Below are 26,301 nucleotides of genomic sequence, written 5' to 3'. Positions count from 1 at the left end.
GACTCACAGTGTCCACCAGCAGTTTCTTGCTGGCCTCTCCGATGCTCCTCAGGGCCATGTCCACATCCTTCTGGCCAGGCAGGCAGTTGACACAGTTATTCAGAGAGTGGGACACTGCCCTGGCCACCTGAAACACAGCACAGATAAGCCTGTCAGTGTGCTGATATTACAGATTCTAACAATTTCCCACAGTACTTTGGGCTATGAAAGGAAAAACAACAGCTATGAAAAGGAAAAACATCTCAAATGCAAATCAGTCTGCAAGCGGAGAACGACAATCCATGTCACTAATTTATGCTACTGTCACAGACATATGCCAACCAATATGTTGGTTGGCATATTATTATCTCCCAAAGGGCCCTGCTGCAAATAAGCAGTTTTCCGGCAGCTAGCATTCCTGTGAGAGGATCGCTAAGCAGGAGACAGAGGAAAGAAAATGGCAACACTTAAAGCAGATAATTGTTATGGAGAGTAGCAGTGTTTACAAATCGGTTATCAGCCAGACAGCAGAGGAGAGGAAAGAGCCTGACAGAAAACACTGTGCTTGGAACACGAACCCAGTTGTCTAGCAGTAAGATGTCAATACAGTCAGTCAGCAAGTTCCTCACCTGTGCTAGCCTTTGCTGACTCTCTGCGTCGCCTGGGGAGACCAGGGCCTGGTGGGCCTCATGGATGAGCATGGCAGATCCCTCCATGACGTACTGGGCAGAATCCAACATGGCCGCCGCAGATTGGGGTTCCTTGGTGCTGGCCGCCACACCTCTGGCTGCCTGGGCCAATGTCCTCAAGGCCTGGGCCGTCTCCCTGGCAGCTACGCCTGCACACAACAGACAGACAGATAAGGAAGGAAGTGGAAGTGTTGGAGTTGGAATAACAAAGCTAGTCCAGGAAATAATGATGGAAAACCTGGTGTCAACGTCCCACTGTGTCTCATTAGTGTTCTTTAAGATGGAGCTAAACAACCTACTCTGCCTCTGGCTAGCTACATCATGATTTATTCACTAGCCAAACTCCAAGCTGAATCCTACCTCATTTCAATCTCATTATCACTTCACTAAATATGTCCTTACACAAAAATATGTACATACACACATTCAGGGGTGCAGCTTTAGTGCTCAGAATGAATAGAAAGAGTTGTTGGTAATGTGTAACTGAACAGTAGGAACAGCACGGTGAGCCCAACCTAAAGCGCCCCTGTTGTTAAAACAAATGAGTTAGATAGGAGAACGAGGCACCATGTGGGATTGAGGCTTTACTTATTACACACAAAGCAGAGATGCGGGAATGCAGCAAATCGCATCAAATTGCATTATCCAGCCGACTGGAGCCCATTGCTGATGGAATGTTAAATCTAGTGAAAATAAGATGAATGAGAGAGAGAGAGAGAGAGAGGGAGAGAGTAGGAGGGCAGGAGAAGCCATTGTTAGAACACACTATTCAAAAATGTGTCTTTATCAATTCTCCTGAGAGACTAAATGGAGCTAGAATGGAGGCTAAAGAAAATGCCCGGCTTTGCAGCAGAACCCAATCAGGTTTATTCCTCCCTCATAGGCAATAGTGATAACATCAAGAAATCAAGAAATTAATTAGACTTGTACATCTATTGGTGGAGGGAAAGTGAATGCCTGTCAGGGTTTCTGCTGTCTACTTTATTCTCTTTCACCCCACTTGGTAGAGCTTTACTGGGACCCTTGAGCTAATCGTCACATAGTATTAGATGATATTAGGAACAGTTAGCACTGTCTAACCAAAATCCCAGAAACGAATGAGTCTACCTTGAGTTTAGGTAAACATTGCTCTTGTACTGCTCAATCATTTGCAGTGCACTTTCTCTCTGTTTGAACTCCTACCTGTGTAGTGCTCATTGCCCTGGGCAGCACAGGTCAGCAGCTGAGCCATGGAGGAGCCAACAGCCTTGGAGGTACTACCCAGGTCCTGGGCACACTTCTCTAGCTGTAGGGACGACACATGAGCACAATGTCACGCCTTCTCACACATCTGCAGATTTGCTTTGCATGATTGGCGCAAATCACTGTATTCCAAATGCTCTAATATGGATTTAGTTATGCTAATGTACTGACCGATTCCCCAGGAAGTGGTTTGAGCTGCCCATCGTGTGCAGCCATCCTGGCATCTTGAAGCTCACTCCTCAGAGTTTGGACAGCATTGAGGGCATAGTCTATCTCCAGTGGGCCACAGGCTTCATGGGCCTGCAGAAGCACACAGACATAAACCTTTCTCACACAGTCCAGAGGATGTCTGAGCTGTATGAAAACATGACCTTCAGTAGCTGTGGATAGGGGGTTAAAGGACTTACCTTTTGGGTGGCTGTCCGCAACTCAGCTAGGCAGGTGGCCAGGTTCTTGGCACATTGGCCAAGTTGCATCGCTGCAGCCTGGTCTGTCACTGTGGGGACGGTTGACTTTGCAGACGTCACCATCTTACTGCCAGGCTGTAGGAAGCTCTGGCTGGCCATGATGAGCGCTAGCTGGGAACTGAGCTCCTCTGGTTGGGCCTGGTTACTCCTCATCCCCTGGATCAGCTGAGGGATGTGGTCTGCCACTGCCTACAAGTACACATTACATTTGCTTAAACCAATGTAATGAAATCGTCAATATAAATGCTGCCAATATAGCAACCGGCTAGTGATAGTATTGGTTCAATACTGTACAAATGTAGGATCTTAATTTGATCATTCTTTAGTTGCTGAGAATTTTTCTGCAACGCATGAAATGCAGAAGAGCTTCGAGATTTACATACATTAATTGAAAACCCATACTAACACACAATTATATTAACAGTATTGCAATTTTCATGTAGCCTAATAGCTAATAGCCTAACCACCGATCAAGCCACATTATGGACTAAAGGTTCAAATTCTGTTGCTTCAGGATTATTTTGCTATGACAATATAAGTAAAATTAAGATCCTACATCTGTAGGCATTTCATCATAGTGATCCAAGAGTGATCTTGTTTGCTGTGGGTCAATATTACTGTACCTTGCAGCTGTGTACTAGTTGTTGATGAGAGGCAGTGTTCTTATTGGACGCAGCAGCGTTCTGGGCAGCTGCGATGGTCTGAGTAGCAGCAGCCGCAGCCTGCTTAGCAGCAATCTGTTCCAGAAACAGAGAGATATATTGACAGAGGTTTATTGTGGGTAAATGTCTTACATCAGATAAATAGATGAGGATAGTGTACTACTTGTATACAGTATCAGATTGAGCTCCTCAGAAAGATCAAACTAAATAGGGGCGGTCACAAACTAAGCTAAAGAGTTATTTCAGAATTTCCCAGTGGACATTGCCACCTGACAAAAGAATCCAAGTCATTGAACCTTTCATACTACTGTATTTTTGGTCAAGTACCACATTGTCTCAAGATGCAATGTTGACAATTCATAAAATACATAAGCACTGTACAATACATGTTTTCTACTTCCATTAATCCACACAGAGGTGACTTCCTTTGAAGTGTAAACAAAATGGAAAGTGGCAAGAGGAAAGACATTCCAAGTTTTGTGGGCGGAAGGATGGAGGATGAAACAAGAACCTGAACAACAATGCTATCTTTGTCCTGGGGAAAACAAACAGACAGCACAACGTAAAACGCAAGAGGAGAGGATGGAGATGAGTGGTGGAGACAGAGAGAGAGAGAGCGAGAAAGAGAGAGAGAGCATTCCTTTCTTGCTGGTGAAACATACACACTACATTTATTATGCTCCCAAGAGCATCAGTAGGAGAGATGTCAGCCATATGAATGGGCAGGTGGAGGTGTACTCTCAGTTAATCTAAACTCATTACATTCTAAATAGTTTTTATTATCTCTGTATCCTGTTTGGGGTGTAACTCATAACTATTACAGGCTACAGAGACAGAGAGAGATGTGCATCTATGATAACAAACTGATTACAGCCTTGGGTTAGTGAGCAGTGGAAGCTCCAAATGACTGAAGTGAGGGTCTTGTCATTAGGGACTGAAATACTAATGGCTAAACCCAAATCTTTACACTACGATTAACTCATTCACACAACTAATGGACTTCACATCTTCTGTTGCAGGATAATAAATAATGTAGAGAATATGCTAAATATGCCTCATTTGTGAAAATTAATTCAAAATTATCTGAGCCTTTTGCTATGCACTTCCCAAGGCTTGGGGGGAGATCCATCCATCTTCACATAGATCTAGGTAGTTCTATCTGACACGGTCTCCTCTTTAATGGTGTGTCATGGTATTGGATGGACTTCTGTGGTTTGTGAGGAAGGACAAATGCTGATTGCTACGAAACTACAGCAGGAGAGGGTCTCAATGGTAGCACAACGGTTACAATGTGCTGTCATTGTCCCTCCACCCACCTCCAGCCTGTTGACCAGCTTCTTTTTGATGGCGTTTTGAGCTGCAGCGTTCGTGGCAACGCGTAACCCCTCTGCAGCCTCTCTCAGCCTCTGCTGCTGGTCCTCATTTTCTGGGTACGCTGCAGCCCCCTGTTCACAGACATGCACACACAGACATACACACAAGCACGCAGGCAGACATGAGAGAGGGTTTGATATTCCCATTGCCACTGCAGAACTACGATTGTATTTAGTGGTGTTTAGTTGCTTGCATGCAAAAACACCACTAAATACAATCGTAGTTCTGCAGTGGCAAAGGGAATGTAAAAACCTCTCTCATAGTCTCAGTGGCACTCTACACATTTCCCCAACACTGTGACTGTATATTAAATGCAGAGGCATTAGGCTCTGTCTGTTTTCTGACAGTTTCCAAGGAAACCGTCAGAGCAAGATTCCCATTTCTTCTTTGTAACGGCAGTGGATTCGTGATGAATGTGTCACACGTTTCACTTGCCTGGCGTTTTCACATTGATAATATCCTGCTCATTTATACTTGTCTACAGCGCCATGGGCTTATTAAGAACCATTGGTGCTGCCCTTTCATTATTTCAGCTCTAAAGAGACGCAACGGCTCAGACTACAGCAGGAACATCTAATTTCCAACAAATGATATCAGTAGAGTTCCAGTTTTAGTTGCAGACATGACACTAATGATAATACACTAATATGACATATCATAAACTAAATGGCATACACTAATCCTTCCTAGGATTATAATAAGTACAGTGTAGTGGTCGTCCGTCTTAGTACCTTAGCAGCTTCTACCATCCTGGCCGTGGCATCAGCCAGGAGTTTAGCTGCTGCTAGCAGCTTCTTAGAGTTGTCCACGTCAACCTCAGCCTCAGCGTCTGACCTCATGGCATTGACAAGGTCCGACGTGGCCTGAGCCAGCACCCTGGCCTGACGCACCATCTCCCCTACACACGGTCACAGAGAAAGAGAGCGATCAGAGAGAAAAGAGAGAGACATCAATACCTCCCCACTGTGCTATCACCACAGAAACATGGCCTAGATTATTCTCTGAATGCTGATCCCTCATTGGGCCTCACACAATACACTACACGGCTTCCTTTTCACTTTCTGGTATCGTACTCACAGTAGTTTCCCTTTGGCATTCTCCACTCTGGTTATAAAAATATATATTTCTTTATTCCTTCACAAAAATGCACAGAAAAGAACTAGAAAGCTGCTATAGTGCTGTTTAGAAGCTACCATATTTCCCCAGTCAGCCTATAAAACCCTTGCCTACAGCTAGAAATAACTAGAGAGAAGACTATAAAACACATGACATCTAGGCTACGTTACATCCCGCAGTATTTACAGACAAAATGGTCAGTGAAATGGGACTTTTTAGAATACTTGGCTGAATTACTGCAGTTTCTTTTTACAATCATTTCTGAAAGTTAGCATGTTAAAGGGATACTTCGGGACTTTGGCAATGATGCCCTTTATCTACTTCCCCAGCAGATACCCATAGACTTCCAGTCATTGCGCTAACGCTAGGTAGCACTGGCTTACGAAACGACCTCTAACTTCCATCATAATGGACACAGAAACATACAAATGATATGCACAAGTTCATCTGACTGGTGAAGTAGATAAAGGGCCTCATTGCTAAAATCTCAAAGTATCCCTTTAGCCCTCCAAAAATGTTCAGGTCATATGTTTTCTTTTAAGTTTCAAAGCCCCATTGAACAGTGATTGAGACCAGATTTGAAGCTCTGTAGTGGTTTTCAATGACATGTTTTCTACAACCCCTTGAGGATTGGCTGGGGTTAGGAATTCTTTAGACTCATCGGCGAACCATAACAAATACTTCAGGCTTTGAAAATATTTCAACAGCAGAGTTTTGAAGGTCAGTTAATATAAACCATAACCTGACAACATCTTTGGTCCCACTCAGTCAAAATACAGGGGAACAACCTCAGTGAGTGTCTTGAGAAAAAAAGACAAGAAACACAGGCTAGATACTGGTACCTACTTCAGTGATAATTCTTACTTACTAAGTCCTTGGATAATAGCTAGCTAAAGTTTTTAAACTCAAACTGCTTGAAGCCAGAACTGACCAGGAATGTGAAAATACTTGCAAGATTAATCAAAAGAGTGAAAAGTTCTCTCACCATAACCACCAAAATTGTTATCAACCACTTCCCTTCCCTCCGCACTACACCAGTCTCTCCACCTTATCAACCCTACCCGCCCCTCCCCTCCTCTCCCAGAGCTCACCTGCGTCACCCATGGAGGTGAAGATGCTCTCAGTGACGGTCATGATGGTGTCTGTGGCCTGGTCGTAACGTCCGATGGGCTCACCACAGCTGGCATAGTGGCGTACGTGCTGCAGCAGGTCACTGAGTGCCTGGCTCACTGTGTTGGCCGCGGCACCCACCTGCTTCAGCAGCTCACCTTCGTCTGTGGCCGCCAGACAGGCCTCGACACAGTTCTCCACCGAGCGATCCACCAGCTTCCCTGCCTCAACCAGCTGCTCCTGGCACACCGGGGAACTGATGGTGGGGCTCACCACCTGGACAAACAAAGTCCACAGTCAATCTCTAGTGGCCACTCTCAAAACACAACAAATTTAAAGATGCTAGGCCTAGGGCTGTGGTCAACAACCTTTTTTGAGTCAAGATCCATTTCTGAGACAAAATGCAAACCAAGATACAGTAGGGCAAAAAAGTATTTAGTCAGCCACCAATTGTGCAAGTTCTCCTACTTAAAAAGTTGAGAGAGGCCTACACTTCAACTATGACAGACAAAATGAGAAAAAAAATCCAGAAAATCACATTGTAGGATTTTAAAATAATTAATTTGATGGTGGAAAATAAGTATTTGGTCAATAACAAAAGTTTCTCAATACTTTGTTATATACCCTTTGTTGGCAATGACAGAGGTCAAACGTTTTCTGTAAGTCTTCACAAGGTTTTCACACACTGTTGCTGGTATTTTGGCCCATTCCTCTATGCAGATCTCCTCTAGAGCAGTGATGTTTTGGGGCTGTTGCTGGGCAACACGGACTTTCAAATCCCTCCAAAGATTTTCTATGGGGTTGAGATCTGGAGACTGGCTAGGCCACTCCAGGACCTTGAAATGCTTCTTATGAAGCCACTCCTTCATTGCCCGGGCGGTGTGTTTGGGATCATTGTCATGCTGAAAGACCCAGCCTCGTTTCATCTTCAATGCCCTTGCTGATGGAAGGAGGTTTTCACTCAAAATCTCACGATACATGGCCCCATTCATTCTTTCCTTTACACGGATCAGTCGTCCTGGTTCCTTTGTAGAAAAACAGCCCCAAAGCATGATGTTTCCACCCCCATGCTTCACAGTAGGCATGGTGTTCTTTGGATGCAACTCAGCATTCTTTGTCCTCCAAACACGACGAGTTGAGTTTTTACCAAAAAGTTATATTTTGGTTTCATCTGACCATATGACATTCTCCCAATCTTCTTCTAGATCATCCAAATCCTCTCTAGCAAACTTCAGACGGGCCTGGACATGTACTGGCTTAAGCAGGGGGACACGTCTGCCACTGCAGGATTTGAGTCCCTGGCGGCGTAGTGTGTTACTGATGGTAGGCTTCGTTACTTTGGTCCCAGCTCTCTGCAGGTCATTCACTAGGTCCCCCCGTGTGGTTCCGGGATTTTTGCTCACCGTTCTTGTGATCATTTTGACCCCACGGGGTGAGATCTTGCGTGGAGCCCCAGATCGAGGGAGATTATCAGTAGTCTTGTATGTCTTCCATTTCCTAATAATTGCTCCCACAGTTGATTTCTTCAAACCAAGCTGCTTACCTATTGCAGAGTCAGTCTTCCCAGCCTGGTGCAAGTCTACAATTTTGTTTCTGGTGTCTTTTGACAGGTCTTTGGTCTTGGCCATAGTGGAGTTTGGAGTGTGACTGTTTGAGGTTGTGGACAGGTCTTTTATACTGATAACAAGTTCAAAAAGGTGCCATTAATACAGGTAACGAGTGGAGGTCAGAGGAGCCTCTTAAAGACGAAGTTACAGGTCTGTGAGAGCCAGAAATCTTGCTTGTTTGTAGGTGACTAAATACTTATTTTCCACCATAATTTGCAAATAAATTCATAAAAAATCCTACAATGTGATTTTCTGGATTTTCTTTCCTCATTTTGTCTGTCATAGTTGAAGTGTACCTATGATGAAAATTACAGGCCTCATCTTTTTAAGTGGGAGAACTTGCACAATTGGTGGCTGACTAAATACTTTTTTGCCCCACTGTATATCACTCAGATAATAAAATCAAATAAAAAGCCTATGCAACATTAACCTATTAAAAACAGTTCTTTAGCAATGAGGTTTGTGCAGTATGCTATACACTCAATACATTATCATTATTACATATTGGCTATGGTTGAATTGCCCTGCCATTGCATTGCTGTTCTTCATAGACCATTTAAAAATGATATTTCAAAACGTATTTGATCACACCAATAATAGATCAGTTGTTGTATTAATTGTGAGGCACAGCTGAGTGAGCATACATTTAAATGAGTTGCTTTTTTATTTTTACTTAACTGGGCTTGTTCCTGCAATGCATCTGATGGTGACTCTCAGCAGAGGGAGAGAGTAGCAGAGGGTCCGCCTCTCAACATCACTCTGCTCTCCCTCCCTCAGCTGAAACTGATATTACTCAATTTAAAAAAAGAAAGACCCAAGCTGCTAATAAAGCTGCTAATAAAAACGTAAGCCTATCGATACACGATGCACAACTTAAACATTAACTAATTGAAACAGCAGCGTTTCTCTCTAGCCATGGTTGAAAAAGTTTAGAAATGTCGCTGTCAACTTTTCTGTGAGCTTGAGGAAGCTTGGCCAGTGGTAGACATATAGATGCACTTGATATGCTCTCAGGGCCCACGAGGAAGGCAGAATTCATTAACTTCAGACACATGAAATGGTTCAAAACACTTCGCCTACCCGGTAGCTGAATTTGGTGCACCTACCACCAACAGCGCGAGACGAAATAGGAATGCAAGGCTTTATCGTGGGTTTCTTAAAGAAATGTTTGGTGTTTGGCGAGCAATTAGGAATGCTTTGACCACTGGCCTCGGGACACATCAAATGAAATGTATTTGTCATATACACATGGTTAGCAGATGTTAATGCGAGTGTAGCGAAATGCTTGTGTGTACAAGACTGATAATCCTATTCTTGACATAACTAATTTAGAAAAGGGTATAGTCTGTGCCGGAAATCAAGAAATAGAACAAACAGCCATTTCAGTTCAGTAAGCCAGCTCTTTTCCTATCACCATTCCTTGTCCTGAGCTGTCCTCCATGGCTACAGGAGACAGGGAACAGGGGTGTGGGCGTCAGTTGGAGCAGTACCTTGGTGCAGGCCACCAACTGTGAAGTGGACAGGGCACACCGAGTAGCAGCTGCAATCACTCGGTTCTGTAGCACCGTGTCCTCTGCCACCTGGGCCACGTTCTTGGCCTTGAGAACCATCATGGCAGCTGCGTTGGCCACTGCTTTGGCCAGGCTCATCAGAATGTCCTGAAAGACATTCATCACCGTCACTCACTGAGCCACAGCAGAGCTAAGAAAACGTGACTGGACGGACTGAATAAGGACATTTCCATTATGTGGTCTCAACTCTGGTAGCTATATAGCTGCATAGTCAGTGTGCAGAAACAGTAGAAATACAGACATTCTCTAGTGAGGGATTTGCTGTCCACTCAATTACAATAGCTAAAGAAAACAAAGCCTGATACCGTTACATAAGTGTGTGTGCAGCTTTAAACAGGAACTGGGAACATGCGTGTTTTCCTGTTTGGCAGCGGAGCTATAGAAACAGAGTAAAGTGCAGTCCAACCTGAAACCTCTCGTCAGTCTCGCCCTCCCCCATGTGACGCAGCAGGTCCCCGCTGGCCTGGCCTATACTTCCTGCTGCAGTCAGCACCGTCTGTCTGGGCTGAATGGGAGAGGATGACATCACCACGTTCACAACACTGACCCCACCGCGGCACCACAGACCAATCACAGCACTTGGCTGCTCTCAGACACAGTTCACATCACAAATCAAAACAGCTCCCAGTGATAATATCTACAGGACACATAATTATTGTGTCCTTCAACTGTTTTAGAAAACATACTATAGAAACAGACTAGTGGATTTGTTAAAAAGGCAGTACACATCAATATATGAGAATAGAACAGATGTGATGGGTTGAACAGTGCTGCGTTGTGTCTGTACCTCTCCAGCCGCTGGCTCCACAGACCTGAGCAGGTCAGAGACGGCCCCTGTCAGGGTCCTGGCAGCTCCCATCAGGTTCTGCCCGCTGCCCACCTGGTCCTCCACCAGCGCTGCCAGCAGCTTCACCCCCCTAGACATCTCTGTCAGGTTGGAGGAGATGGTGGTGATAGCACAACCCACCGCTGTGTAGTCTGTGTCTGTGGGGTCACCTAGGGAAGAGAGAAAGTCCTTGTTAACCCTTTCCAGTGCCTTCTGCTCTACCTCTGACACAGTCTCTTCTCTCTCAGCCCAAACCACAATCAGCAACCTGGGTGGTGTTATAATACACACATCCGTGTCACTATCATAATGAAAACACATTGGCTATGGTACAGCGGAGATAAGTACAGAGAAAGAGAGAAGTGATAGTTATTTGTGGAGAGGTAAAAGGTTCTACTGGATGATAACAGGGAGCCTCAGTGCCATCCAACAGATGGCTGGGAAAGATGAAAACTTATCGAACGGCTGGCAGGGAGCAGTGTGGAGCAGCATGGCACAGCTCCAGCCAGGAGGCAGGGAGAGGCTGCCAGCCAGTTCAGATTCAAGACAACACGCTAACTATTTATTCCATCAATGGAAAAATGTATTATGGCAAATGGTAAATGCTCCATTATGTAAAGGGAACTCAGAGCCCCTCCTCTCTGGGCGTTCCACATTGGCTAGGAAAATGTGTGTATTGATTCTATCCCTATGGGTTTTGCCCTTGAAGATGAGCGCCTATTCTTTTTTCACTCTCAAGCTAGAGGACTAGAGGCCTTTTGTCAGAAAAGGATTCCAGTGCAAAAATAACAGACAACTCAAAATGTCACTAGGTAACCTCTTGCACTCACCTGCTGTAAGATTGACCACAGACGCCGTTCCGGCGGTTATGGCATCTACTTGAGAGTGGATTTCATGTTTGGACTCATCCACTTTGTTCTGAACCCAAACTCTGGATGCCTTTCAGGAGAGGGAGAAAGATGGGTATTGGCTTTCATCACAGTAGGAGATTTTCAATCAAGATAAACTTTACTATCAGTGATTAAAGGACCAGGGCTTCTTCACAACTCTTACAGCTTTTGAAGCACCAGTCTCGAGCTTTAAAGTACATCTTCCATATTTACAGTCAATTTCCACCACCTAATTACACGTGGAACATGGGAGTTCAAATGGACTTTAAAAAAAAACTGAGTATCTCTACACTTAACAAATCAATACAGAGGGAAAACGCCAAAATTGCATCTTTTAAAAAATAAATACATTCAATGGGATTAATAATTTAATATATTTTCCAAAAACACACTAAAATAACAAATTAATCTTCACTGACCAGAATGCATGGACCAAAAGATTCTGAGTATTGGAAAAGTTTTGAATGGTAAGATTTAGTGTCTGTTCTGTATAAAGGGGGATTAGTCTAGTAAATGGGAGGTGGGAACTCACCATGTCCTGGCCCAGTGGTGGCAGGTTATCTACCTCCCCCAGATCAGCCTGGGCCTGCTGCACCGCCTGCATACTGGTGTTAATGGTCCCCATCAGGGCCTGCTGGGCCAAGTTCTGACAATACATACAGTTGAAGTCTGAAATGTACATACACCTTAACCAAATACATTTAAACTCCGTTTTTCACAATTCCTGACATTTAATCCTAGTAAATATTCCCTGTTTTAGGTCAGTTAGGGTCACCACTATTTTAAGAATGTGAAATGTCAGAATAATAGTGGAGAGAAAGATTTATTTAAGCTTTAATTTATTTCATCACATTCCCAGCGGGTCAGAAGTTTACATACACTCAATTAGTATTTGGTAGTATTCACTTTAAATTGTTTAACTTGGGTCAAACGTTTTGGGTAGCCTTCCACAAGCTTCCTACAATAAGTTGGGTGAAATTTGGCCCCTTCCTCCTGACAGAGCTGATGTAACTGAGTCAGGTTTGTAGGCCTCCTTACACGCACACACTTTTTCAGTTCTGCCCACAAATGTTCTATAGGATTGAGGTCAGGGCTTTGTGATGGCCACTCCAATACCTTGACTTTGTTGTCCTTAAGCCATTTTTCCACAACTTTGGAAGTATGCTTGGTGTCATTGTCCATTTGGAAGACTCATTTGTGACCAAGCTTTAACTTCCTGACTGATGTCTTGATGTTGCTTCAATATATCCACATAATTTTCCTTCCTCATGATACCATCTATTTTGTGAAGTGCACCAGTACCTCCTGCAGCAAAGCACCCCCACAACATGATGCTGCCACCCCCGTGCTTCATGGTTGGGATGGTGTTCTTCGGCTTGCAAGTCTCCCCCTTTTTCCTCTAAATATAATAATGGTCATTTTGGCCAAACAGTTATATTTTTGTTTCATCGGACCAGAGGACATTTCTCCAAAAAGTATGATCTTTGTCCCCATGTGCAGTTGCAAACCGTAGTCTGGCTTTTCTATGGCGGTTTTGGAGCAGAGGCTTCTTCCTTGCTGAGCGGCCTTTCAGATTATGTCGATATAGGACTCGTTTTATTGTGGATATAGATACTTTTGTACCCGTTTCCTCCAGCATCTTCACAAGGTCCTTTGCTGTTGTTCTGGGATTCATTTGCACTTTTCGCACCAAAGTATGTTAATCTCTAGGAGACAGAACGCGTCTCCTTCCTGTGTGGTATGATGGCTGCGTGGTCCCATGGTGTTTATACTTTTGTACTAATGTTTGTACAGATGAATGTGGTACCTTCAGGCATTTGGAAATTGCTCCCAAGGATGAACCAGACTTGTGGAGGTCTACACATTTTTTTCTGAGGTCTTGGCTGATTTCTTTTGATTTTCCCATGATGTCAAGCAAAGAGGCAGTGAGTTTGAAGGTAGGCCTTGAAATACATCCACAGGTACACCTCCAATTGACTCAAATGATGTCAATTAGCCTATCAGAAGCTTCTAAAACCATGACATCATTTTCTGGAATTTTCCAAGCTGTTTAAAGGCACAGTCAACTTAGTGTATGTACACTTCTGACCCTCTGGAATTGTGATACAGGGAATTATAAGTGAAATAATCTGTCTGTAAACAATTGTCGAAAAAACTACTTGTGTCATACACAAAGTAAAAGTCCTAATCTACTTGCCAAAACTATAGTTTTTAACAAGAAATGTGTGGAGTGGTTGAAAAACAAGTTAATGACTTCAATCTAAGCGCATGTAAACTTCCGACTTCAACTGTACACACAGAAAGTACAGATTTTTATACACAAACAAAGATCATAGTTAGTGATGGTGTAAGCAAGGTTCTCTGCACATCACTGCTCCTACTGTGTGTCATTGGCATGGGTGCCAGGGGCATGCTCACCAGTGGGGGCATGTGTCCTCTGTGCATCTGCCCTGTGGTGATCTGCTGCTGGGCAGAGGGCATGGTGCCCATGTTGAAGGTGTTGTCAGGGCAGCCGATGGACCCAGAGCGGATGATACCTGGCAGTGCTACCGAACCATGCTCCACACGACCCACCCTGTTGAACTGCTGCTGTAGGATGGTGGACCTGGATGAGGGAAGGAGGGATAGAGAGAGAAAGAGAAAAACAGAGAGAGAGAGAGAGAGAGATATGGAAAGAGCGATGGAAAGAGAGAGAGAGAGATTCAGACCTTTACAGGACAACCTCTGACAAGGTTGAAGTCGATGCTCAGTATTTTCTCCCTAACAATGGGACAGTAGTACCAAAACCTTTATAGTGAGTTAGCGACGATAGGCACTGAAAGACATGAAAAGCGCTGTTTTCCTGCCCTTGTAAACAGATGCCACACTCACTATTGGTTAATTACTGCTTATTTTGAGAGGCAGCGATTATGTTCTGTGCTGAGAACAAAAACATGAGTCCATTCGCACCTAAACAGCAGGGAGTGATATGATGCCCAGTGTCTATCACAGCAGGATCCGCTATGAGACAAACAGGTTTCCAATAACAACCGGTGTCTGGATTCGGCGTAACAGGACAAGAGTCCATCTGTATTATGGAGTCTTTAGGAGTCTGGCTGCAGGCCAGGAGGAAAACTAGGCAACCGGGATCAAAAAATATAAAATACAAATGCTTCCAAGAACACGATATCTTCCTGATTATTATTTTTTTTTTTTTTGCAGAATAATATAACCGTCTTGCTCTGGGGTCTTTTTCTTATGGAGGTTAGGAATAATGAAAAGCTAATATTTCTTATTTAACTAGGCAAGTCAGTTAAGAACAAATTCATATTTTACAATGACGGCCTACCCTGGCCAAACCCTAACCCGGATGACACTGGGCCAATTGTGCGCCGCCCTAAGGGACTCCCAATCACGGCTGGTTGTGATACAGCCCGGGATCGAACCAGGGTCTGTAGTGACACCTCTAGCACTGAGATGCAGTGCCTTAGACCGTTGTGCCACTCGTGAGTACCAGGAGAGTTACTACATTCCTGAAGGAGGGGGACAGAGGGAATTCTAGGATAGTGTTTCAGAGAACACGTTAATCTCACATATACTATACAGTATGTTATAGGTAAATTCAGTTTAACTCCTTTTGTGTTTCTTTTTCTCAGGGGTGTAATGCATGGCAGGCAGAAATGTGATTATATGCCACAATTAAACTAAGGTTTACATTCACATGAGGAATGAGGAACTAGCCTGTAGTCTCTGAATATGGCTGGTCAGCATTCACAACGTGAATAGGACTGCACCTTATTAAGACCATGTGCATTATGAACCTTTCTTACTTCTTTGGAGAGACTGACTCCTCCAGCATGGTGGACTCCTCATCTCCCTCCAAGCCAAAACGATCCTTACTCTGCTTCTGTGGAAGGGAATATCAAAAGGTGTCATATTAAAGAAAATAAAGTACTTGGGAAGTGTCATTTCTGGTTTGGTCATCTCTGGTTTGTCTTGACTTACCTTTTTGAGGATGATGTCGATGTATCCTGCAATTAGCTGAGAGATCTGTTCCCCCTCTGTGGTCTGAACAGAGTAGTAACTCTCCTGGTACTCCCCAAAGTCCTGCAGCATACAAGCAGTTAGTCAGGAGAGATACTGAAGTTATAGCACAGGTCCACCTGGTGATACCTCTAGGAAATGGAGAAGTGTGTGTATGTCGTATGGAGAGTACAGCAGCTTTCTCAGAGGTCAAGGTTGAACCAGGGCCTTCTACTTTCACATGCCACAGCTCTTTGCCATGCTGTGCTCTAAGTTCAAAGTTTATTTCCATCCACACAAGCACAGAAAGATGTGGGAGTAGTGAGAAAGAAGCTTAGAATGGATTAAAGGTATGTTGGCAACACAGACAAACTTTGACTCCCTTCCACTACGAATTGCAGTCCTCAAAGAGCCGATTAAATATGAGAAATACACATTTTCAATATCACACACTTCAAAGGCTGCCTATGTGAGACAGAAAAGTAATATATCATTCAAATCAATGTTGGCAAAAGCACCTTTGAGTATGTTGCACTTCTTATTAATCTTTAAATGGGTTATTCAGTTGAGTGAGGTCTGGCTTAATAAAGCGAGACGAAACAAAAAACAGCAATGTTGACAACAAACAAAATACTAAATTGAAAAAGCACTCAAATGAATAAAACATCCAAGTGCTTCACATTCTTCCAGTAAAATCACTTGTATATATACAGTCTAATATATACAAGAACTGCTTATTAACAAGAAAGCACAATAACACTGTGGATTAGAGGTAGTAACAACAACACATACTATTTAGCAGTTATTTCTGTTGCTATATGGAGATGGGAGGGACAGAAGAGAGGTCAAGAAAGTGGAATGTGTTCCTGTGAATGTGGGATTGGAGTAGACGGAGGGCAGTTCATACCAGGGTGAAGCTCTTGGGAGAAGCAGCCCATCTCTTCACCGTGGTTAGGGGCCACTCCTGAACCACGTCTTTAGTCTTCTCTTCTACCCGCATCACCGACTCCTTGGTTATCCCCAGTAACCGAGGGACCAGCTTATTCTTGCTTTTCATCTTTTCCTAACAGACAAGACATAAGACAATATTTCCATAGGTGTTAAACACCTACACAGATGACTCACTGGGGGCATCTCTTTATTCAGAGAAATTAAAACCGCAGCAGAGCAGCACTGCGTGCCATAGATAGCACACATGCTCTGTTCTGTTTGTCTGTCCTGAGTCAGGAGCCCTAGTGGAGGAGGAGGGTTGATGGGGAGTGACCTTGCAGAGTTCAGGCTTGTTTAACCGGGGCTCCCTGCTGTTTTGCTGAACAGGCCATCCCCAGTCCCTCCTTCCCCAGGCCTTTGTTGCTAGGGGAGCCTCAGCCTGGCTGTCAGTTCGTCAGGATGGCGCTTCCACCAGCAGCAGCACTCTGCCTGGCTCTAGTGCCCTCCTCCTCTCTACCCACACACCATCCATTATGCCTCACTTCAGAGCATAAGCCGACTGTTGGCTCCACTCCAGCAATGCTGAACACTACGCACAATTAACGGTTAGGGAGACGGGGGAGTTGAAAAATACCTTTTCACGTCTCCAGGCAAATACTTTTATTGTCAGGTTCTAAAAGCATAGCTCCTTGACAGGAACAAGGGAACCGCTTTAGAGCAACTTGTACAGACTCATTGTTATTCATCCAAGGTCAGATAACATTATGTTGATTATCATGGTAGCTATGTTTAGAGAACTATTCCAATTGTTCGTCTTTGCTTTCTCAAGAAGTTGTTCACAGTGTATACAACTCAGGAAGTCAGATTTTGAACTCTTAATTGGTTTGACATTTTAGAGAAATTATCTTAAATCTGTAACCTTTTATTTCAGACATAGCAGGTGGGTGAGGTTTTGAAACATCTTCTGGTCTGGGACTGGTCAGCACAGGTGAACTGTCAGAGAGGTTTTATTGGCTGTAGTCCCACCATCACAGACAGGCTGAATTGCTTCAATATCATATTTAGGTGCCTTACAGTTATGAAAAGCTTGTTCTGGAAGCACTGAGCTCGTTTAAGAGTGACACATAACAAATAAAAGGTTGCAATAAACTTCCAAATTGTGCATTACCTACAGTATATCTATGTTTTTGGCTGTGGTTGCTGTGTGAGAGAGTGCTGCTAAAATGAATTATTTATCATGCTCTTAAAACTCCCAACTCCCTCTCCACATCTCTCTCTCTCTCACCCACTCTCTTTCACTCACATACACACAGCTCTCAAGACTAATCTTTACCTTGCAGTCAGCTGTATTTACATTGTAAATCCTTCAGTTGACTTCCTGTTGGAGAACACAATCCTCTCTTCTTATGTCTTACCTTCACCAGGAAGAAGGAGACCCCATATGTCGGAAGGGACCTTGCTAGTTTCGCATACTTCACTTTAGACTCAATCTCCGTCATTTCTCCGCAGGTTTTGTGATCCTGCGGGTCAGAGGGAAATAGGTGCAGCAATATGAACTTTTCAGAGACTTAAAATGTTCAAATGATTTTAATTCACAGCTCTTTTTATTTCCCTTTGATAACATATAAATCCATACGCTTTACAACATACTGAACATACCACAAATATTTTCTTCTCCGACCCTCTCTGCTTGATGTACTCTTTGGGTAGAAACTCCTTCAGGCTATGAGATAAATCACATTTTACAAATGTACACTCATGAGGCATTTCCCTTTCCAAAACATGCTTTCACACTTCAGGTCATTCTTACCTCAGCACCTACATTTTTCAAGTGTTAACATTATTGCATGCACTCAAATGGGTTTCCCAAAGAGAAGGATTGCATCTAAACAGGATGGGAGGATTGAGACAGAGTGTCTAAAAGAATAGTAGTGTTGGAAAGTACAGTAGTAGTAGTGTTGTTAATGATATCTGATAAGAGGACTTACTCTAGGAATCCAGGCTTGTGTTTGTGTTCGACATGGGGTCCAAACTGGATCTGAGCCTGAATTCCAGCAAACTCACAGGCTTTATCAAACGAAACAGGATGGGAGCCGTTCAGTATGTCATCTCTGGCCTAGAGGAGAGAAGGAGACAGAAGAGAGAAAAGAAAGTGTGTACTTTACACTGAGTTCAAGCTCGAGAGTAATGCAGCTTTTTCTGTCTTGAAAGTTGCTTCAGAGAAGAGTGCCTGCTAGGTGAAAAAAATGTAAACCATCAGCAGGGATACAACATAAACACTTTACTTAGATGAATGGACTCAGAGGAGCCAAACAAGATTAGTTTGTAGCAATCCAAGGCATTTGCTAACATATGAAATGGAACAGCCTCAACCATTGATCATTATAGTCAGTGGTGACATTAACAGAAACAAAGACGTCAATAAACATGCACATTTCTCAGAATATTGCATCAACATTGCAGAGGGATCTACAATGTGTCATTAATAAACTGCTTTGAAAATGAAAGAGCAACTTTCACTGAGTGGTTTTTAATTATTACAATATGAACAAATGATATACAAAACAATAAATAGGACATCATTTGGACTTTATTTAGGCCTGCACTAATACTTATTGCCAGGCCTCACTAATGCTTGATAGCAACCATGTAGCAACCTGTCCCCTGTCTGGCCACAACAGGAATGACTATTTCGATACACTTCCATCAAGGCTTCAGTTGGAATATACAGTTCCATTTTGCACCAATAATCTAAGGTATCTGTTATATTTAAATGTCTTGTCCATCAAAGCATTAGCATGTGGCCTGTGTTCCCTCATGGGGCCTGTCAGTTATGTCTTTCTGTGTGTGTGTGTGTGTGGGGGGGGGGGGGGGGCGCTCTCACTCACTCGCTCTCAATTCAATTTAAGGGCTTTATTGGCATGGGAAACATATGTTAACATTTCCAAAGCAAGTGACGTAGATCATAAACAAAAGTGAAATAAACAATAAAAATGAACAGTAAACATTACAATCACAAAGGTTCCAAAATAATAAAGACATCTCAAATGTCATATTATGTCTATATACAGTGTTGTAACGATATGCAAATAGTTAAACAGGTTTGGGTTGTATTTACAATGGTGTTTGTTCTTCACTGGTTGACCTGTTCTCGTGCCAACAGGTCACAAATCTTTCTGCTGTGATGGAACGTAGATATGGGAGTTTATCAAAATTGGGTTTGTTTTCTAATTCTTTCTGGATCTGTGTAATCTGTGGGAAATATGTCTCTCTAAAATGGTCATACATTTGGCAGGAGGTTAGGAAGTGCAGATCAGTTTCCACCTCATTTTTCTCAATAGCAAGGCTCTGCTCACAGTATGTACATAGTCAAAGCTTTCCTTACGTTTGGGTCACTCACAGTGGTCAGGTATTCTGCCACTGTGTACTAGAGCCAAATAGCATTCCAGTTCTTAGTTTTTTTGTTAATCCTTTCCAATGTGTCAAGTAGCATTCTAGAAGCATCTTTTTGTTTTCTTATGTTTTGGTTGAGTCCAATTATGTTGCTGTCCTGGGGCTCTGTTGGGTCTGTTTGTGTTTGTGAACAGAGCCTCAGGACCATCTTGCGTAGGGTACTCTTCTCTGTAGGTGATGGCTTTGTTATGGAAGGTTTGGGAATCCTTTTAGGTGGTGTAGAATTTAACGTCTCTTTTCTGGATTTTGATCATTAGCGTGTATCGGCCTAATTCTGCTCTCTCTCTCCCTGGCTCTTGCTCTCTCTCTCTCTCTCTCTCTCTCACTGGCTCCCTCTCCCTCACTGGCTCCCTCTCCCTCACTGGCTCCCTCTCCCTCACTGGCTCCCTCTCCCTCACTGGCTCCCTCTCCCTCGGTGACTCCCTCTCCCTCGGTGGCGCTCGCTGGCTCTCTCTCTTGCTGGCTCTCCGTGGCTCGCTCTCTCTCCGTGGCTCGCTCTCTCTCCGTGGCTCGCTCTCTCTCCGTGGCTCGCTCTCTCTCCGTGGCTCGCTCTCTCTCCGTGGCTCGCTCTCTCTCCGTGGCTCGCTCTCTCGTGATCCATATGGGTGGAGCCATCTGTCCTCTAGCATTGAGCCAATGGCCACCATACCCCATACAAATGATGATTACATTTTGTTGCATAATAGTATTTTTTGGCAATGTGTCATACATTTTTATTGACAGAGCATACATCATCATGCGCTGTGAATACAAACGTGAAACAAGCTGGGGTTTAGCTCCCCTTGAAATTCTTGAGAGAGCAGCCAAGGAAGTGAGAGAAGGGAAGAAGCCCATTTGAGCAGCAGCAAGGGATGCATTATTGTTTTACTGAATGACACTGACAAAAAAGAAAACGAACATGTACCTGTGTGAAAGAGAGGCTATGATAGAACATCAGAGGTACACAAGGTCTTATCTGATGACATGGAATTTGCTTAGCATAATATTAACAATCTTGCGGACCAGTTTCATGGGCTTAGTGGCCTCAAAGAGCGTGGACTCTACAGTTCTTGACACAAACCGTGCGCCTGGCATCTACTACCATACCCCGTTCAAAGTCACTTAAATATTTTGTCTTGCCCATTCACCCTCTGAAGGGCACACTTATACAATCCATGTCTTAATTGTCTCAAGGCTTATAAATCCTTCTTTAACCTGTCTCCTGAATGTTTTACATCCTCCTAACCAACTATGCAATTTTGTTAGGTTTTTTGCATTGTTAGTAACTTATTTTGTACATAATGTTGCTGCTACCGTCTCTTATGACCCAAAAATAACTTCTGGCAATCAGAACAGCGATTACTCACCACGAACTGCAAGATGCTTTTTCCTTTAACGCGTCCGACGAGAAGGATATACTGCTTTCCCGGGAACAGGTCCAAATCCCCGTAATTTGCGTGAAGAAAAGACGAAGGAAAAGGGGGCGCAGGTTTGGCTGCCTTCTAAGAATGCGTAGGCGAGAGAGTAAACTCCCACTGCCATCTGTTCTAATGGCTAACATGCAATCATTGGAAGATAAAATTGATGACCTACAATTATCCAAACAATGGGACATTAAAACGACAACATGTTGTGGCTGAACATGGCAACATGGATAACAGAGAAGAAGCTATGTCTGGTAAGACGAGGGGCGGGGGGGTGTCTATTTGTCAATAACAGCTGTTGCACGATGTCTAATATTAAGGAAGTCTCGAGGTATTGCTCACCTGAGGTAGAGAACCTTATGATAAGCTGTAGACCACACTATCTACAAAGAGAGTTCTCATCTACATTATTCGTAGCAGTATATTTACCACCAAAGACCGATGCTGGCACTAAGACCGCACTCAACCAACTCTATAAGGCCATAAGAAAACAACAAAGTGCTCATCCAGAAGTGGAGCTCCTAGTGGCCAGGGACTTTATTGCAGGCAAACTTAAAAATAGTTTAACCAAATTTTTACCAGCATGTCACATATGCAACCAGAAGAAACAAAGCTCTAGACCACCTTTACTCCACACCCAGAGATGCATACAAAGCTCCCCCCCCCCGCCCTCCATTTGGCAAATCTGACCATAATTATATCCTCCTGATTCCTGTTTACAAGCAAAAACTAAAGCAGGAAGTACCAGTGACTCTCTCAATACGGAATTGGTCAGATGACCTGGATGCTACTGCAGGACTGTTTTGCTAGCACAGACTGGAATATGTTCCGGGACCACCTCAGTCATCGGCTTCATCAATAAGTGCATGGGCGACATTGTCCCCACAGTGACTGTACGTACACATCCCAAACAGAAGCCATGGAATACAGGCAACATCCGCATCGAGCTAAAGGCTAGAGCTGAAGCTTTCAAGGAGAGGGACACTAATCCGGACACTTGTAAGAAATCCCGCTATGCCCTCAGACAATCCATCAAACAAGCAAAGTGTCATTACAGGATTAAGATTGAAACCTACTACACCGGCTCTGATGCTCGTCGGATGTGGCAGGGCTTTTACGGACTGCAAAACTATTACGGACTACAAAGGGAAACCCAGACGCGAGCTGCCCAGTGACGCGAGCCTACCAGATGAGCTAAATGCCTTTTATGCTCGCTTTGAGGCAAGCAACACTGAGCACCAGCTGTTCTGGATGACTGTGTGATAACGCTCTCGGTAGCCGATGTGAGCAAGACCTTAACAGGTCAACATTCACAAAGCAGCGGGGCCAGACGGATTACCAGGACGTGTACTCAAAGCATGCACGGACCAACTGGTAAGTGTCTTCACTGACATTTTCAACCTCTCCCTGGCCGAGTCTGTAATACCAACATGTTTCAAGCAGACCACCATAGTGTTCTTTGGCATAGGAACTAAAGGTAACCTGCCTAAATGACTACCGACCCGTAACACTCACGTCTGTAGCCATGAAGTGCTTTGAAAGGCTGGTCATGGCTCACATCAACAGCATCCTCACGGACACCCTGGACCCACTCCAATTTGCATACCACCACAACAGATCCACAGATGATGCAATCTCAATTGCACTCCACACTGCCCTTTCCCACCTGGACAAAAGGAATACCTACTGTATGTGAGAATGCTGTTCATTGACTACAGATCAGCGTTCAACATCATAGTGCCCACAAAACTCATCACTAAGCTAAGGACCCTGGGACTAAACACCTCCCTCTGCAACTGGATCCTGGACTTTGATGGCCCACCCCCAGTTGCTAAAGGCTGGCAACAACACATCTACCACGCTGATCCTTAACACTGGGGCCCCTCAGGGGTGTGTACTTAGTCCCTTCCTGTACTCCCTGTTCACCCATGACTGCGTGGCCAACACACAACTCCAACACCATCATTTAGCTTGCTGACGACACAACAGCGTTAGGCCTGATCACCGACAACGATGAGACTGCCTATAGGGAGGAGGTCAGAGAACTGGCAGTGTGGTGTCAGGACAACAACCTCTCCCTCAATGTGAGCAAGACAAAGGAGCTGGACTACAGGAAAAGGTGTGCCGAACAGGCCCCCATTAATATCGACAGGGCTGTAGCAGAGCGGGTCGAGAGTTTCAAGTTCCTTTGTATCCACATCACCAATGAACTATCATGGCCCAAACACACCAAGACAGTTGTGAAGAGGGCACAACAAAACCACCAGACTTTACAATGACACCCCACTTCCCCATTTGTTTTGTACACTGCTGCTACTCGCTGTTTATTAGTCACTTCACCCCTACCTACATACACAAATGACCTCAACTAAGCTGTACACCCGCACACTAACTCGGTACCGGTACACCCTGTATATAGCCTCATTATTGTTATGTTATTCTGTTACTTTTTATTATTTTTCACTTTAGTTTATTTGGTAAATATTTTCTTAACTCTTTCTTGAACTGCACTGTTGGGTAAGGACTTGTCTAGACTTGTTGTACTCGGTGCATGTGACAAATAAAGTTGAATGTGATTTGATTTAAATATCAATAAGGGATCATAGTTTTCAGCTGAATTCATCTGGTCAGGCTATGTCATGGAAGGAGCTGGTGTCTTTAATGTTTCATACAATCAGTGTGTATCTGAATGTAGGCATGCATTTGAGATATACAATATACCACACCCCCATTTCATTAACTAAACTTTGACCCACCAGCACCATCATCCACTGTCAAAGGACACCATCACCCACTTACCCTGTGTCTATGCTCAACTTACCCCATAACCGGTGTAAGTTGTGCCAAGACACCACTTTGCTTGGACCAGCTATGTTTCCGAAACTATTATGTTTATATAAATTCAGATTTTATTTCCAGGGATACACAACATTCTGAAATATATGTAGATATCTTTGTTTGATAGAATACTATATTTCCCTTGAAGTAGTAATGCTGAATGCAAAACATAGCTCAACATACCTCACTCTCTGTTAGCACTAATGTCAATCAGTCTACTACTGTACCCTAAAGAGTTCCACCATTAACCTGGGGGCAATATTACAGCAATGAACAAACGCTGACAATGAGATAATTGCCTAATTCATACCACCGTAAATTGCCTGACTAACCAGATAATAACTCAATAGGAAAATCAATAACAAGGACCACCATGCCACAGCAAAACACATGAATATTCTGTTTAGAACGTGTGTAGACTGGATTGGTTACACATATACTGCATTTAGATGAGACTCTACATACAATAACAATCAAGAAACTGAAGCTCTGATGAAAAGGGGGACAAAACTAGGCTTGGATGGTATAACGTACTTACCATATACCTCGTACTTTGAAGTACCGATGGTAGGATTTTCATTATGTCATCTCACAAAAAATGGAATGTTTGTTTACAAAAAGTACATGGAGCAAAAGTGACGTGCCGATCCACTGTTGATCAGCACAAGAGGTGATCAAGATACACTTGAAAGTTACTACTAATGTCTGCCAGCTAAATATCTTATAACTATAAAGTTATCCATCTTAGATGTGCTAAATACATTTTCTCGAGCTCAGGGCTCTAGGCATTTGGTTTGTTAACCTGCAAGCTATAATGTTCGGTGGCTAGCTTAGAATATTTAAGCTTATTGGTTACAGCAGAGACACTCAATCCACCTCTGGATTGAATGTGAGTATTGCCAAGTGCTGAAATCCATACATTTGAATAAAAAGTTAATCAAATAGAACCACCGACTGTTTTCTCATTGCTGTGGCTCTAAGTTGTGCCAATTGAATCTCAAGGAAACAGTCAGTGGTTGAATTTGATTAGCATTTTATTAAAAAGTATGGATTTGAGCAAAGAAAGGCACGCAACAACAGATGACAAATATAGGTACATGGTAAGGATTTAGGAATTTACTTTATTTTATTATCACCGCATAGCGACTCGAAGGAGTCAGAGGTTAATTAAAAAAACTATAATCTATGTTCAACAAGGAGTTGAGGTACTTGGCAAGTGTTAGTAAAGCCTTTTGAGATAGTTATTTGTTGGCATTCATTAGCATTTAGCTAGTGTCCACAATGGGAATTCATTAGTACTTTGCTAGCTTTTTTTAGCATAACAAACATTTCAATAATACATTGGAAAGAAATGGTGCCACTCGTGTGCAGGAACTGTATGAAGATGTGGAAATGTGGATACCGCCCAACTCAACACAAAGGTTGTTGCTATGGCGCTGTATTTCCTGTAGTAGTGGAGTAGATGTGTGAAAGGAGTGGATTGTCTGGTGTCTGGTTATGAATGCTGGGGATGTAACTGCTGGAGAACCCCGCTGGGTGGAGGGGAGCGGATGAGATCATGGAAGCTGCACATCATTAATAAACATTGGGGCTCATCACTAAGAGGCTCTCCCTAAAGAATGCCAGGGATGATACTATAATCTACACTCACTAAATGAACCTACTAAGTCAGTCTCCTATGGTAATGGTTGCATGGTGAATGAGGACTATTCCATCATAGCAGAATAGAGACATTGACAAGAAGCATGTGTAGTACGGTTATGTTCCTTAGACGCATCTGAGAGCACTGCAGAGGGAGAAGTCTTGGAAGGAAGGAGTGAGAGAGTGGATGTGGGGCCTGGGGTGTGTTCCAGCCAGAGAATGCTCCCTCTCTTCTTGCTCTGTCAGGCCTTTTTAATATTGTGACAAATTAGAGTCACTGGAGTCTGAGGCAACGCCATGTGTGTGGGGGGGGGGGGGGGGGGGGACTCTGATCAGCATGTGTGAGTGTGTGTGTATGTATGTGTGTGACTGAGTGAAAACAAGAAAGGGAGGGGGAAGGCAGCAAGAGGAGCAAAAGGACGAATAGCTAGAGGAAGGAAATGTGTTTTTGTGAGAAAGAATACAGGCTTGTGTTTGTGAGAGAAGGGAATGCATGATGGA

General features: G+C 43.6%; 1 protein-coding gene across 5 annotated transcripts in view; it reads right to left on the bottom strand.

Annotated features, from left to right (window-relative positions):
* The window catches only part of LOC110520933 (talin-2), a 154,908-nt gene that overhangs the window by 41,537 nt on the left and 87,070 nt on the right, over positions 1-26,301 (bottom strand). For 3 of the 5 annotated variants that reach the window (XM_036975461.1, XM_036975472.1, XM_036975465.1), the window contains 22 exons: positions 18,454-18,581; positions 18,125-18,188; positions 17,881-17,985; positions 16,443-16,598; positions 15,518-15,619; positions 15,343-15,419; positions 13,952-14,138; positions 12,066-12,179; positions 11,474-11,582; positions 10,605-10,813; positions 10,224-10,322; positions 9,737-9,904; positions 6,621-6,915; positions 5,145-5,311; positions 4,356-4,484; positions 3,001-3,114; positions 2,318-2,566; positions 2,082-2,210; positions 1,851-1,953; positions 1,268-1,351; positions 609-817; positions 8-127 (listed from right to left, as the gene is read on the bottom strand). In XM_036975461.1, coding sequence (XP_036831356.1) covers positions 8-127; positions 609-817; positions 1,268-1,351; positions 1,851-1,953; positions 2,082-2,210; positions 2,318-2,566; positions 3,001-3,114; positions 4,356-4,484; positions 5,145-5,311; positions 6,621-6,915; positions 9,737-9,904; positions 10,224-10,322; positions 10,605-10,813; positions 11,474-11,582; positions 12,066-12,179; positions 13,952-14,138; positions 15,343-15,419; positions 15,518-15,619; positions 16,443-16,598; positions 17,881-17,985; positions 18,125-18,188; positions 18,454-18,581 — 3,117 coding nt within the window. The remainder of the gene's footprint in view (positions 1-7; positions 128-608; positions 818-1,267; positions 1,352-1,850; positions 1,954-2,081; positions 2,211-2,317; positions 2,567-3,000; positions 3,115-4,355; positions 4,485-5,144; positions 5,312-6,620; positions 6,916-9,736; positions 9,905-10,223; positions 10,323-10,604; positions 10,814-11,473; positions 11,583-12,065; positions 12,180-13,951; positions 14,139-15,342; positions 15,420-15,517; positions 15,620-16,442; positions 16,599-17,880; positions 17,986-18,124; positions 18,189-18,453; positions 18,582-26,301) is intronic. The other 2 variants (XM_021598375.2, XM_036975478.1) reach the window with 1 other exon arrangement.

The sequence above is a fragment of the Oncorhynchus mykiss genome, chromosome 1, assembly GCF_013265735.2.
Source record: "Oncorhynchus mykiss isolate Arlee chromosome 1, USDA_OmykA_1.1, whole genome shotgun sequence".
NCBI classification, from domain to species: domain Eukaryota; kingdom Metazoa; phylum Chordata; class Actinopteri; order Salmoniformes; family Salmonidae; genus Oncorhynchus; species Oncorhynchus mykiss.
Note: the sequence above shows the minus strand (reverse complement) of the source record. Positions and strands in the feature narration are given on the sequence as shown.